The 15,654-nt window shown below is 39.5% G+C and overlaps 1 protein-coding gene across 1 annotated transcript in view; it reads right to left on the bottom strand.

Annotated features, from left to right (window-relative positions):
• LOC124276844 (cilia- and flagella-associated protein 54-like) overlaps nt 1–15,654 on the bottom strand; it is a 105,592-nt gene that overhangs the window by 24,912 nt on the left and 65,026 nt on the right. Inside the window, exons 28-44 of the mRNA XM_046712495.1 lie at nt 13,440–13,532; nt 12,384–12,510; nt 12,066–12,198; nt 11,737–11,817; nt 11,463–11,528; nt 9,451–9,555; nt 9,077–9,174; nt 8,703–8,923; nt 8,017–8,204; nt 7,577–7,816; nt 6,728–6,957; nt 6,099–6,349; nt 5,284–5,436; nt 4,600–4,785; nt 2,507–2,768; nt 314–380; nt 21–221 (exon numbers count right to left, since the gene is read on the bottom strand). Of these exons, the coding sequence (XP_046568451.1) occupies nt 21–221; nt 314–380; nt 2,507–2,768; nt 4,600–4,785; nt 5,284–5,436; nt 6,099–6,349; nt 6,728–6,957; nt 7,577–7,816; nt 8,017–8,204; nt 8,703–8,923; nt 9,077–9,174; nt 9,451–9,555; nt 11,463–11,528; nt 11,737–11,817; nt 12,066–12,198; nt 12,384–12,510; nt 13,440–13,532 (2,702 nt within the window). The remainder of the gene's footprint in view (nt 1–20; nt 222–313; nt 381–2,506; nt 2,769–4,599; nt 4,786–5,283; nt 5,437–6,098; nt 6,350–6,727; nt 6,958–7,576; nt 7,817–8,016; nt 8,205–8,702; nt 8,924–9,076; nt 9,175–9,450; nt 9,556–11,462; nt 11,529–11,736; nt 11,818–12,065; nt 12,199–12,383; nt 12,511–13,439; nt 13,533–15,654) is intronic.

Raw genomic sequence — 15,654 nt, 5'->3', positions numbered from 1 at the left:
GAGAGAAAGACTTCACTTACAAAGAGGTTGTGCTTTCCTCTGGAGAGTTCTTCAGTAACCCATCTCAGTGCAGAAATAAGTTGTCTTCCATCACAGCGGAACCTGTCTGACAGGAAGTCAAGGCCAGGTACAAGGTTAGTGACCTCACAACCTTCACCCACCTCATACATGGCATAGTCACAGTCAGCAGTCGGGTGAGGCAGAGATGACCGGAACAGTCCCTGAAGTAAACAAATCAGTTAGAGCACAGAACATATGTTTTCTTGTTGACCACTGATCATCTCTTGGGGGTTCATGTGAAATGCAGCCTTACCTTGAAGAAGAAGCCAGACAGAAAGCAACATTCCATACGCAGTCCAAGGTCAGAGGTTAACACATACCTATAAACAAACATTAAGAGTAAATAGCAGTTGCAACATGTCATCTCAAATACATCAAAGTATGTAAATCTATCAAACAAAGTAGGCATGTGTTTTTAGAAAACTGTAAAAGTTAAAGGGCCACTGATCCAGAGCAATTTCTGTGGACTGGTTGTTGCTTTTGCTATTGTTTTTCTCCAGTGAGTACCCGGATGATATCCCAGAATTCATGACTGGTTTGTTACCTCTGCTGCTCCACCCTCATGCGCAATTGATAGTATAAGTACAGACTGATCAACAAAGATGAAATTGTTTTTACTCGATAACCTTATGTTGATTTTGTTGAAAAATAATGAAGACTTTGATGAATAATTTGATTTCTTCTAAAAAAATATTCACTTTGATAAAAATGCTGATTTTGATGTAAAATTTTGATTTCATAGTAATGTTGACTTTATAAAAATGTTAACGTAAATGGATGTAGAATTTGATTTAAGAAATAGTTTGACCTTGACTTTGGTGAGAAGCCTGATACAATAGCATTGTTTTGAAAGTAATGCTAACAAAGTACATTGGGAGTCTTGGGGAGAGTAGTGAGTTTGGGTTCACAACTAGTCAATCTGAATGTCGTATTAAATGGCATTATTTTGATAACAAATGAAAACATTTTAAGTTTAACCATCTGCCAATGGTAAAAAGCGTTAGGACTTAAATAACGAAGTCAATGTACGTCTTTATATTTTGTCTTATAATCCTAATTAGTTTATTATCATATTTATATGCATTTTGAAACTTAATAAAATGCACACGATCTGCTTATACTTAGTGAATTTATAACATGATTGTAATATCTAGACATTTTATAGATCACCAACGTGTATCATATTTCACACACACCCTGAGTGCAACCTAGTGTATGTTGTTGGTCTCATTACACTTCATGGCAAAAAAAATGATTCTGTTGAATGCCATAACAAATATATAAAAACAAAATGCAAATATTAAAATTAAAACAGACTAAAGTTATAGCAACAATATCAGGCTACTACCTTGTTCGGGGAATGTATCCATCAATATCCAGTTAAAGGAATGAGATGCCATTCATCTGCAGCTGACAAAGTATCCTGTTCCATGTCATGTGTCTTTTAACAGTCTAATATGCGAAAAAGTGATCTATCGTTACTCTAGGTAAAGTGGGGTTGTTTAGTTTATGGATTCAAATATATCAAATGTGTGTTTTTGATATCATAGCATACGTAATAGACATCATATTTTTACATGATTAACTATTGAGGTAGGATCAAATTGGATCAGTCACTATACCATCCAAACATTTGAAAATCTGAAAAATCCTACACTGCTGGGATACTTTATTACAAGCAGACAAGAACTACCAGGGATATTTTCAAATAACGGCATCTGATGGGCATCCACCCTTCCTAATGTCCCACTGACTAGGTTGAAGAAATTCTGCCAAGGCGGACAGTAGCCCAGTCCCCGTGTCCGTCATGGTCGAGGGAGCAGAGGCTGACCAGTTTGCAGCTAGGTTTCATAATTAGACTGTTGGCTGGAAACAATAATCACTCTGGATCAGTGGCCCTTTAAACCTAACAAATGAAAACCCACAATGAATATCAGTTGAAAATTTGACCCATGAAGATCAGGGTTAGAATTGGGTTTCAGTAACCCTTGCTTGTTGTATGAGGCAACTAATGTGACAGGGTGGTCAGGCTTGCTGACTTGGTTGACACATGTCATCGTATCCCAATTAATGTAGAATGATGTTCATAATGTTGATCACTGGATTGTCTGGTCCAGACTCGATTATTTACAGACCGCCACCATACAGTTGGAATATTGCTGAGTGCGGCGTTAAACTACAAACCAACCAACCAGCTGAAAATATATACTCCTAGAAACGAATATGGGAACACTTGAAAGGACAAGTGTTCCTTTTTTTATTTCCAGAATTTCACCCACAGTGCACTACATACTTTGTGAAGAAACCTGGAAAATCATAAAGGAACACATGTTCTTTCATGTGTTCCCTTATTTGTTTCCATGAGTATACAATAGTTTTCATGACTGTCAAATGTACAAAGTTATTGCCATGTTTTTGCCATGTTTTAGATGCCAGTTCAACCTACTGTGCCATGTTAGATGCCAGTATCCCTCCCTGTATACAGCCCCACAGTCCACATCTCTTGAGCAGCTCCTGGCTGATGTCGTCAGCTCCCTTCAGCAGCTCCCGCCAGGAGTGGAGAGCGTCTGTGGTGTTGAGCACAATGTCCAATGAGTCTGACCAGCACCGGTACGCCCCTCTGATATTGCCAGTGTGATACAGCACGTTGCCTAGTTCCCTGATGGCTTGGGAAGCAAGACCTTTCTGGTTTTTGGCCATCAACATGTCTAGAAAACAGGAACTTGGTAATGCAAAGCTGAAAACTGCACAACAATATTTGAGGGAAAATATACAATATTTACAATAAAATATACAAGAGAAAAAGGAGGTTTAATTAAGTATGTACAAACAATGCTGTGAGATCAAAGAGCAGAATACAAAGATAGGGTATGTTTTTACAATAAGGGCAAGGGTGTGTTGTAAAAACATACCCTATCTTTGTATTCTGCTCTTTGATCTCACTGCATTGTTTGTACATACTTAATTAAACCTCCTTTTCCCCTTGTATATACTCAATTTACATATCTGGCTTCCTGTACATCTAAATATATACTGTACACTATCACCATTATCCACCTGAAGAAGGGGCAAGAACTAGCCCAGAAACATTGTGAAAAATAAATCAAGAAGTTGTTATCCATAAGACTTGTCTTGTACAGTACAACCAGAAATTATTGAGAATTTAAAGATTGTAATTTTTAAAATATTTTTCACTCATTACTCACGTATTAAATGTGAATATTAGCAGAACATAACTCCAGATTCAAAGACAGATGAACAGTTAGTATTTTGTCAAGTCACCATGGGCAGCAATGCAGGCTTCAATGCGGCGTGGGCATACTACTGATCAAAGAAGTTAGAAAGTTGTGGTCCATGCTGTCCCAATATCGGACCACCTCTTCTTTCATTTCAGCAATATTTGTCAGATGTTTCTTATTGACACTTTCCTTCATAAGTACCCAAACATTTTCTATTGGATTTAGGTCAGGGTTATAGCTTGGCCAATCTAATAATGTCATATTTTGGGTCCGAAACCAGGCCTGTGAATGCTTTGAACGATGTTTTGGTCGTTGTCCTGCTTGAGAATATCTGTGTACCGCTCACTGTTCATATTCCCTTCAAATACACAGAGGGGCGTTGCCCCTAACACAGATATGCCACCCTACACGTTAAATTTCAGACTGTACTTTGGGCACTGATACAAAGGTTTTTCAGTTTGTTTGGTCAAGAATTTCAATGTATTAGGAAACAGCCACACAGAACTTTCATCTGAGAAAATCATATTGTCCCAGTTAAAATTTCTGTGCTGTAAGCACCAGTTCAACCCTCGCTCCTTTTGTTCAGGTTTCATGATCAGTGATGGAATTCCTCGACTTTTCTGCCAACCCATTGCATGCAGCTCAGTTCTAATTGTCTCCTTACAGACAGCCACAGTTCCTCTATCAATCATATCCAGCCTTAAGTTTTCTGAACTCTTTCGTTTGTTTTTAGAAACAAGAATACCAAGCCGCCTCCTGTCACCGACAGTCAATTTTCTGGGCCAACCTGCACCTCCCAGGTGCTCAATGCCATATCCATTTGCAATATTTTTCAAAACACGATAAACAGTGGACAAAGGGATGCCTGTTCTACTTGAAATCACTTTAGCTGATCTGATGTCCTTGTTATAATACTCTAACATCAACTTCCTCTTCTCTAAATCATTCATACTGAGGATCACTGAAATGTCGTCTGCTAGCAAGTAAACAAAGGGGGATAACTCTTCACAAACTAATGAAAAGGGATTAACGGAGTTGTCTCTCTTGAATGAAACCAAGCACTTGATAGCTGGTCAAGGTTGTTTATACTGGAAATCCAATTAAACATATTCCTAAAATTCTCAATAATTTCTGGTCATACTATATTACTACACCAACATCTAAATGCCTTTGAAGAAATTTATCACCAGTTTTGTTTTTGATATTTTCCAACCACACTACAACTACTGTAGTCATGACCTGTCTATTTTTCTATTTATCTAACTGATACTACATATGCAAAAGCTTCCTGAAACATTACCTATAGTTTTCTCATAAGATGAGATGACAGTTCCGAGCTGTGAGCGTGGTACCGGTGATGTCTGGATATCGCTGATAGACAAGAACTGTTCCTGGCTCAAGTCTTGCGGCATGGTGGGTTGGGGGTGAGCTGTGTTGGGTACAAACTCAACCTTGGATGGAGACTTGCTCAGAGGTGCTTCAGATGCTGCATGGTATAATTAGACAGTCTTAAAACAGCTAATACTGTCTCACAAATTGTGATACCACGACCTGTTGGTACCTATCAGCTCCATGTCTGACAGTCAGCCTATAACTTGGGACACAGGCCATGACAGACACAAAAGGATAAATTACAACATCAAGATCAAATGCGTATAACATGACTGTATTTTTATCAAAATTAAATTAATATTGAGACAGGATTGTTCATTTATCAACACATTAAGTCTGCATTAAAATTCACATAACTAGGAATCATGTCCATTTGGGAATGGGGGCAAGGGAGGAGGTCTCTTAAACAGGCATAAAGGTGTTACATCTACCATCAACAAATTTATCTAAGTGCTATAGTCATTTCAAGTATAGGGTGAGTAGCTAAGTACACATTGCTTTAAGCCCAAGAGCAGTAAGTCAGTGTTGGTGATGGAATGGCAGTTGTCACAAGTCAGGGTGGGAGATATGTCCCTCAGGGGAAGGTGCTCACCATTCATCTGGCCTCCCAGGTACAGCACCAGTAGCTTGCGGCTGTGATGCAGCGCCCTGGCGGTGTAGTGTGCAGCATCCAGGGTGTTGCGGAGAGTCTTCAGACTACTGTCAGGATCGACAGGGACAGACACTATACGCTGTGAGTCATCAGCTGTAGGCCAAAACACATTATTGGCATGACATCAACCATTTGATTTCATGTAATGCACATTGAACAGCATTACAAGTGTATTCAGAAACAGTCTACTAATTTGTTCAACTTATGATTCCTTTTAACTATCACTCATCCTTTATGTAACTTGACATACGTCAGGTGTTTCCACAATGTCTCGGGCAATAAGACTGACTGACTGAGTTTGGTTTTACGCCACTTTTAGCAATATTCCAGCAACATCACGGTGGGGTACACCAGAAATGGGCTTCACACAATGTACTCATGTGGGGATTCGAACCCGGGTCTTCGGCTTGATAGGCCAACGCTTTAACCACTAGGCTACCCCACCGCCCTCGGGCAATAACAGAGAGAAGCAAATAAATATGACTCAGGATAAAGGAAAAATAGAAAAATTATTTGGCACGATATATAAATAGATCAAAACAAACATACTAAACAAAATATGTCTGATATATTTGTCTTTTCAGACATAAAACTTCAAATCAGATCAAACTGAAATTCATCTGAATATAAGATCAGACCAAGCTTCAAAGACCTTATGGTTCTGGAGAGACACTGATAATTTTATGTCAATGAACAAACATTTACGAGACATATTATATTTGGTTTAGGGTTTCTAGACAAAATGTTTTACTCACAAGAATGTACATTGTGCCCCAAGGGATCGATTTGACTGCCAGGTTCTAACTGTTGATAATTGGATCTGTCCATTTCAATCCTCAGTTGAGCCTTGAGGTAGTCCTTGGCCTGGATCACACCTCCTAGCTGGGCCTTCAGCTTTCTGTAGTGAGGCTGAGGAGGGGCAACTCCACCCAGTTTGGTGATACGCTGGTCCAGCTTCCTCTGAGCCTGGACTAGGAGAGGTATCACTTGCTCTGCATACCGGTCACTAGGAGGGCAGAAGGTAAAGCAGCTTGATAGGCATGTACAAGGACTGTGTTTCACACATCAACAACTGTTTATACTTCACATTACTATTTACATTTCCCTTATAAAACACAGCTGATGCCGGACAGTGGACAACCACAGTAAATCACGTACTGATTTAGCTGCACGACGCTTTGTATGATTGTATCCACTTAAGGTTAGGAACATAATCAAGCAGGTATTAACATAAATGTCTCATTCTAAAATGTACACAGAACAAAAGTTTATAATAATTCTGGATTTAGCAAACAGTGTCAAAATCCTGCTTCATCTAAAAGTTATATATATATTTTTTAAATATTTTGTATAGCATAGCATTCTAAGTGTCTGTCAAACTCACTTGGAGATGGCACTGAATCTGAGAGCAATGTCTGTCAGCTTTTCCCACTTCTGCTCATAATACAGCATCTCAAGCACTCTCAGAACCAGGCGACGTATAAAGCGGACGTCCACCACGCTCATGTCATCCATAGGAGACTCAAACTTCAGACTTGCTCCACCCTTCTCATTTTTCACATCTCCATACCAGGATTCAAAGTAAGTACCAGCTTTACGACCTTTGGCCTTGGCCTGTATTTTTGTAAACATCAGTGATGTATATTTACTAAGTGAGTCTGAGTTTTAGCAAATCTCTAACTGTATCAGGGTGGGGATGTGCTACAAGTAAGCCCATATTTTTGTCAGCTTTTGCAAAACTGTTATGAACACAAATTAACAAAAAAGCACAAAAACATGCCGTAGCATCTGTGTAGCTAAATTCTGTAATTACACTGATACTCATTATCATGCCACCAAGTTTCACCCAAGTTAACACCTTTGCTTAACCCCACATCACTCACTTTATATACAGTTTGTCTATGTGGAGATTCCAGGAACCATATAAAGGTGTTAGTATTTGACAATGCATTTTAATACCTTAAACAACCTACAGCATGCCAATGAAAGACTATAAGACAAAAGCATTAGACACTATAATTTGTGTATTCATGACTTAAGACAAGTCCTGCACGAACATTTCTTGATACTTTCCCTCAGAAGAATATTCCTTGTACACTTATTGTGCATATGTTCACTATTTCAGTATTACATTTACAGTTAAACCATACTGCAGAGGATGTTTACAATGATCCTGTATAACAACAGCTTAATGTTTCTTCAAATCTATCTATGTAAAGATTTCCCATCCTACCTTGAATGACTGGTGGTCAAGGTCCACTTGCAGATGCACCATCATGTCCAGTAGGCAATCTGCAGCCATGTGGAGAGGTGACCACACCAGTGAGCGTAGGACATCGATGGTGAGCAGGCCTGCATCCTGACCCCCCTGGTTGGCAGTGAAGGCACGCAGCAAGGCAGTATGGGCACAGTTCCACAGAGCACGTGCTGCGTTCTGTAACAGTGTCCAGTGCTGCCCTCTGTGGGCTAGAGTCTGAAACAGGAACAAGCATCATGGTCATAATGTTTTTGTCAGTTGTGATCAAGAAAACCATTTTAAAGCTTGCACTCTAATCACAAACTATTTGAAGCGCTACACAATTCGTAAGCCTATGATAAAGTATAGAGTTACGATGGGCTGTAACGCTATGACACTTTATGGATGACATGATCTATACAGGGACAGTTACTCACCACTGCATGTTTGAAGTATTTGAATGTTCTGCTGAGAGCTTCTACTGTTGCTCGTGTGGACAGGGGTGATGTGTCAGGATCAATGTGATGCTTGTGTTCATATCTGGATGACACCTGCTCTGATCGGTACGTCCTGGGCGTGTCCTCTGCCTCAGGTGGGATGGTGTACAAGGGAGGTGGTGGGGCACCTAGGAAAACCAACATGAGGAATTGATGGTTTAATTTCTGGCATACTTTGATAACTACTTAAAAATCTTACATACCTCTCTACATTATAAATGACATTTGCCATAAAAACATTTGGACTACAACATGTACTAATTTTGTATAAAGCAGAAAAATACCATTTGTGACACCAGTATAAAGACCCCTCAGTTAATCCGGACCCTCACATATGTATAATCTGTTACGTAACCGCCCCTCTGAAACTGTGCACACCTGTCTTTGATTCCCTCCAGCTAGATAGTTAGGAGGAATACATTGACAGTGCCACATATCTGTTAATAGCAAATTTACAAGGAAATTTTTTTTTTAAGACACATTTAAAACCAGAGTATTGCATCATCCCCAAAGCTGTCTTCAACAGAACAGCGGAATATCAAGCATGTCACAAACATTTGAAGAATTGTTCGATTCCATGTCAAAATACACCAGATGATAGACTGGACTTAGCAGTTAATACACACCAGTAGCAGCAGCTGCAGCAAACTCAATGCCTGTAGTTTTCGGTCTGTCCTGTTCGACAGCAAGGTCAAGGGCATTTAAAGCTGACACAGGCTCATCACTCTTTCGTGGTGAGGCTGCGAGTCCAAGAGCGGATGTTTGTCGAGCTGGGCCACCCTCCCAACCCACAACCAGGGTTCCAGCTGTCTCAAAGGTGAACCATTCCTGGTCCAGGAAGGATGTCCTGCAGATGTCAACATGATGCATACATACAAACAGTTGTCATAGCTTTCACAATGGCCTGTTTATAGTTCAACAAGAAGTTTATATAACCTAATCATGTATTGCAGCCAAAGCCCAGAATTGACGATGGCGGTGACACAGAGAGCTATCTTACTTGTACATGTTGCAGCTGGATGAACCCAGGACTTTCTCCCTCTTCTCCAGCTTCTGTAGGAAGGCCCCAAAGTGACTCAGTCCCTGCACAATGCTCAGCTGCAATTCAGAGAAGTTATAGAATTAACATAATCAACAAAATGACCATGATCATGGTGGGTTTCTGGGATTATGACATTCTTGCCAGATGGTTTGTCTTCAAAACCACTCATAATAACTTTACATTCAGATTGTTCAAAATAAATATACTGTCCTCGTCTGAAGGATGTCACTTAAACATTTGATGACATGGCATCTATGGAGGACATTAATCTTTTTAACTGTGCAGAACCAAGGCAAACAACAAGTTTTACTGAGACCCTTGTGCAGCAGTACCTGGGTCCTCCATGGCAGTTCATCAGTGCTGATCTTCCTCATCCGGCGGCGACGGTTTGCAGTGCGGTAAGCATCAGGTAGATAAAGCCCCAGCTTCTCCAGGGCCTGTCAGACATGTAACACCAACTCAACCACACTGTAGATTCACTTCTCAACACATTAAACACAACTACATCTAAGCAATACAATGTCATTCTTCAAGAATTCAAGAATTCCACAAGTCAAACCTTTGTGCAGATTGTGCATTGACACACATGTATGACAAAGTACAGACCTATTTCTGAATTGTGTGTGAGTGAGGGGGTGGTTCAGGATACACTACAGCTGATTACAAACTGTGGCTAGTTGCTGCATACATCTCTCTACAGGTAGATCTGGGTATATACTAAGCTCTTCAACAACTCCAGTATATACCCTGCACCTTGCCATAAAACTCCAACCATTTTCTATACAGCCTTTCTTCCCACCAAGTGCAGATGGACCATTTACTTGACATAGTATCTGGTTAGGTATATATTTTCATGCTTCAAGTGCTTGTGGTTCCATGCATGGTTGTGGTACAACAGGCTTTCAACTTACATTCTCAATATTTCGGAGATTTTCCAGTATTAACTCAGTTTCACTCTTGTATGCATCAAGAAACAGAGGCAGTGTGTTATAGCATGGAGGAGAGAGCACAAAACATGTGACATATACTTCGTGTTTAGTCTGTAGATATTCCTTTTAAAAGAAAACAATATCTCTTCTTCAAGTATATGCTAACAATTAACAGAACAAGCATTGTCACTAAGGTGACATAATCCCCCGCCGCAAATGATCAAATCAAACTTATAAAGTAATGAAAGTTTAAGTTAAATGTCAACAAAAACATGACCAGTCAACCTCTCTTGATATCTTGCTCTTTAGGCGTTCAAACACACACATATTTTTAAAACTGACTTTGACCTTGACATGAATGTCATAGTGTATGAAATATGCAAAATAATACTAAAGAAATTGCTTATTGAACAACATTTAAGGGAAGTATTGAAAGTCTGAAGAAAATCCAGTGAACCGTTCTTGAAATATCTTGCTGACAATTCAGGTTAACATGCTGAAATCTTCAAAGTGTCGCTGTGACCTTGAAAACTAAGTGAAGGTCACCAAAATCGACTGGGCTCTGCGCCTTCCCTGGATGAAGCTTGGTGTCAAATATGAAGAAACTCCAGTGAATGGTTCTTGAGATATCTTGCTGACAAGCATAACCTGCAGGTTAATATGCTGAATTCTTCAAAGTGTCTCTGTGACCTTGAAAATTAAGTGAAGGTCACCAAAATTGACTGGGCCCTGCACCTTCCCTAGATAAAGCTTTGTTTCAAATATGAAGACAATCCAGTGAACGGTTCTTGAGATAGCTTAACATGCAGGTTTACATGCTGAAATCTTCAAAGTGTCGCCATGACCTTGAAAATTATGTGAAGGTCACCAAAATCGACTGGGCCCTGCGCCTTCCCTAGATAAAGCTTTGTATTGAATATGAAGAAAGTCCAGTGAATGGTTCTTGAGATAGCTTAACATGCAGGTAATACGTGAAAGTCCCCTTGTGACCTTGAAATGAAGGTCAAGGTCACCAAACCTGACTTGGACCTTTCTTATACTGTGATGAACCTAGGTACCAAATATGAAAAGAATCTAGAGAACGGTTCTTAAGATATTCCAATTCATACGGACGGACGGAGCCTAATACTATATCCCCCGCTTCGCGTTAAATGCGTGGCGGGGGATAATAAACTTATGCAAAAGCAAGATATCTTACAGAGGCAAGAAATTCATGTTCTTACATGAAGACTAAGTACAATGGTTAAAGGTAAGCCTTTAACATACATTGTGTTAAACATGGACACAGTTGTATTGTGTAGATATACCCTCTGATTTCTACTGACAGTATATATTTTTCCATTTTGCCATGACTGTCAACATAACCAGTGAGTTTACGCTATTTTCACAACTGTTTGTTTGTTTCAGAGACTCACCTTCAACTCAGCTTCCTCCTGGGCGTGGCGGGCTGCATCTGTCATGTGAGGGGTGATGCCGATGGGCTAACAAAGGACATACAGTGAATACAGTGAGAAGGAATACATTATATCATGACAGCCTTGCGAAAACAACAACATGAAACATACTTGCTTTCAACAAAATAATCAGCTTCCATATGAAAGATTTACAACAAACTGAGTCACTGTTTCGCTGGAAGTAGGAAACAATTTGTGAATCACTACAAAAATGTCTGACTTGATAGTGACTTACCTTATATCTTGCCTTCTTCTTTGGTCGTCCTCCAGCCTTGCCTGGTCCTGTCGGCTTCACACTGCCTCTAGGTGTGGCTTCCTGTCAACATGTCAGAGCATGTCTCTCTTAACTCCTCAACACCATCATGGGCATAACATTCAACAAGCATTCCCATGTATTTCTCATGGTAACTATTCCTTCCCAGGCCCTATTTATCAATGAAAAAATCATTTCTGATATTATTATCATTAATTTGAAGGAAAACTCATGCTCAGTGAGCAGGTGACAGCAAAGCAACAAATAATTCCACAAATCAACAGCATGCAGAAATATCTGCAGTGTCTGACCATCCTATCCACCTTGTCCTTGCTGTACTCCACCATGGCCGCAGCAAACTTCTTGGGGTCATCTCCACCTATGGTGATCACTCCAGGCTGTTTGCTCATAAACACTCGGTTGCCAATGATCTGTTCATTTCGCCTGGAACAACAAGGAATAGTAACATCATTTAAATATTTGCATGAAATAACCTTTTTCTTAAATAAACATGCTTATCTTCAAATTTATCCACTGTACAAAATATATTGTCAGAGGTTTTGTGACAAAAGGCTCTTTATGTCCTGCATGTACAAATGATCTGTACAGGTGTACATTGGAACACCTACTTGGACAGCCAGTTGATGGAGTCGTCGCACCAGTCCACCACCTGCTCAGCCAGACCTTCTGTCAGTCCTTTCTGGGCAACATGGACGAAGAACTCCAGGTAGCGTGCCCGGCGCTTGAACTTCAACACTAGAACAACAACAACAGCTGCATTAAATCATGATCTATTTGATTTCCTTGTGGCAGAGTCATATTTTACATAAAATTTATTTGTGTAAATACGGTATTGTCTTTAAACAGTTTGGTTGTGGTAGTTTTAGTGGATTAGGTTCTTATTGGAGTCTGTATGGTATTTGTCTCCAGCTTGATTGCCCCAAGCTGGACCTGGGCTCTATTGTGGGAGAGCAGGGTATTCTTTTGTTCTTCATTCAGGGGACAAGCTAATCCTTGATCTCTGATTGTTGTCTACTTTTCTCCACTAACATCAGCACATATTATATTCCACCTACAGCTGCACAGGAGGCACATTAAAACAAGAGTTTTGACATTTTTGCAGGACATCTGATTTCTCCTTTTTTGCTCTACAACTATTCTCTGTTCAAGGTTAGTTAACTAATTTATGAACATTATGTAGGTTCAGAGACCATGGTCTCTGGTAGGTTCTAATATTTAAGTATAGTTATATTATAAACATTATTCTTGCTTAGGCTAAGATATTGTGTGATGTAAAGGTATGAATGTGTTTTAAGAATAGAGTAAGTACATTAATGTTTATAGCCATGATTTTCATTTTTAAGGCATACAGATTATTATGTTAAGTTTATTAGTAATATTTATAAGGTCAGGCAACACATAAGCATTTGTGCCTGCTCAGCTGCCATCTTTGTCGGCCATGTTTTATACTTGTTGGTACATGTAATGTTTGTGCCACTTGAAATCCTACACCCCTACAATGACAGTTTGTGACGTTCCTTGCTTAAAGGAGATTACTACAACGCTATTTTCAAATCCTGCATCACATGTATCAATTTACAAAGGTCATATTTTGATATATATGTCCTTATATTTCACCAAATATATCTGAAGTTATATTTGAAAACCCCAAATTAGAGACATACCCTCCCTGTAGGCCATCTTGCTGGGGAGGTAGGCAATGTAAGCATGGAGGATGCTAGGATCTTCATTGCCTGTGAGCTCATGTTCGTTGTGAGCTGAAATCATAGAAACATAGATGATGTCCAAAGAACATGTTAGTTGACATGAGAACATCAAAAGCATTTTCACTAATCATTCATCTAAATGTACATACAAAATACAATCTATCTGCCTCCAAAACCTCCTAAACTTGTACAAACCTGTAGAGGTTACGGATTCTTGGAAGAAAGTCCTCAATGGGGTACATGTAATCAGTAAAATGTCCATTATTAAAAACTAATTCAAATATATACAAAACAAAAATGAAATTTTTAGAGTAAAATTAATATTTTATACTTATCCTGACTCATGCTTATTGCTTGTCTTCTTCTTCTTGCGAACATAGTGGAACACGTGTATCTCCCAATTGAAGTTCCCTTCAATTAAAAAATCACTAATCAGTACTCACCACGAGTTACCTCCCTTCCACAAGCGCGGGAACGAGGGCGCCACCCGAACCCATGTGCCTCACTCTCTCCTTTTGTTTCGAGCCCGACACTTTATTTTTCCGAAGAAATCCAAAGTGTTAAGTGGGGAGGACGGGAGGGCTTACCTCATGAGTCAGGATAAGTATAAAATATTAATTTTACTCTAAAAATTTCATATTTTTCCTTATCCTGACTCATGCTTATTGCTTGTAGAATCGGAAGGAAAAGGAGGTGGGAATATATATACTTTGGATTTTAACAATTAGTGATTTGAACCGTGATGATTGTAATAACCCTATGGGAACTTCATAAAGGCACTGAACTGATGAATTCCTGCTGTTTAACTTATCAGCTGCCATATAAAGGTTATTACAATTTATAGAATATGATAAAAGTATATACAACATTAATGTAAGCTGAAGCTATTAATGTGATAATATAAACTTCTGTGAGTTTATAGTGGATACTTTTATAAATTAACCAAAGTATTAAGCTTAAGATATGCATATATTTAAGCTATAATAGTATAGTATAGTGCTTAAGATATAATTATAACTTAAGCTGTATAATAGTAACCAACTCCTTAGAGTTCGTTAACTAATACATTTATGCATATGACCATATGACTGAGCTTAAGGATTGATGAAACTTAAGCAGAACCTATCTATATAGTAGCAAAACTCCTAGGAGTTGTAAGCTTATATAGTACTGAGCTTAAGATAATAAATTAAACCTAAGCAAAATATATAGATAGCATGTAGCTATTAGTACTGTTATCAGATAAGTATAAAATCTGCAAGATAGACTTATCTTCTCCGTGGAACTGTCAACTGTTGAGCGAGGACCATGGGACCGAAATGGTGGATACCTGAGACGTCCTCGGTGGTGATATCTCTCAGATAGTGGTTGGCAAACACCATATCGGATCTCCAGAAACATCCCTCCATTATGGTATTCAACGAGCAATTCCCATGTAGAGCGAGAGTTGAGGCTAGCGCTCTAATTTCGTGAGGATTAGAAGCTCTTGGAGGGTCGAGTCCTGCAGCCTTGTAGGCACGTAATATGACAGTTCTGATCCAGATAGAGATCGTAGTACGTGAGACTTCCGTCTGCGTAGCTGTAGATATAGGGATAAATAATCTCTTGAATTTCCCTCTGCTCTGTTTGGATCGTTGGAGATATATTTTCAGTGCCCTCACTGGGCATAGTGATAGATCCATCGTATCATGCGGTCCAAGTATGGATGAGAGAGCTGGGATGTGAAATAATCTGTCTGGTTGACCTGGCAGTTGGTTTTTCGCTATAAAATCCCAGCGAAGTCCCAGATGAGCGATGTTATGAATATCATCAAAGCGTATTCTCTCGTAATCCAAAGCGTGAATCTCTGACATCCTGGCGGCCGTAGCTAGCGCTAACAGGAATAAGGTTTTGTGGGTCAGTGATTCAAACGATGTAGATAGCAATGGTTCATAAGCCTCACTAGTGAGGTGTTGGAGCACTATATTTAGATCCCAGGCTGGAGCTTGAAACTTCCGTTTCTGATCCTCCAATTGGAACGCTCGTAACAAAGCGAGTAACTCCGGTGTTTTTGTTAACTTGACGCCCGTTCGCATAGTTATGACAGAACTTATGGCTGCAAGATAAGTGGACAAGGTTGAGCCTTTTAGATTCTTAGTTTGCCGTAGATAACATAAGAAATCTGCCACTTGAG

The sequence above is a fragment of the Haliotis rubra genome, unplaced genomic scaffold (assembly GCF_003918875.1).
Source record: "Haliotis rubra isolate DU_JTF1 unplaced genomic scaffold, ASM391887v1 Scf214, whole genome shotgun sequence".
In the NCBI taxonomy this organism is placed as follows: domain Eukaryota; kingdom Metazoa; phylum Mollusca; class Gastropoda; order Lepetellida; family Haliotidae; genus Haliotis; species Haliotis rubra.
This window is presented reverse-complemented; position numbering and strand designations above follow the sequence as displayed.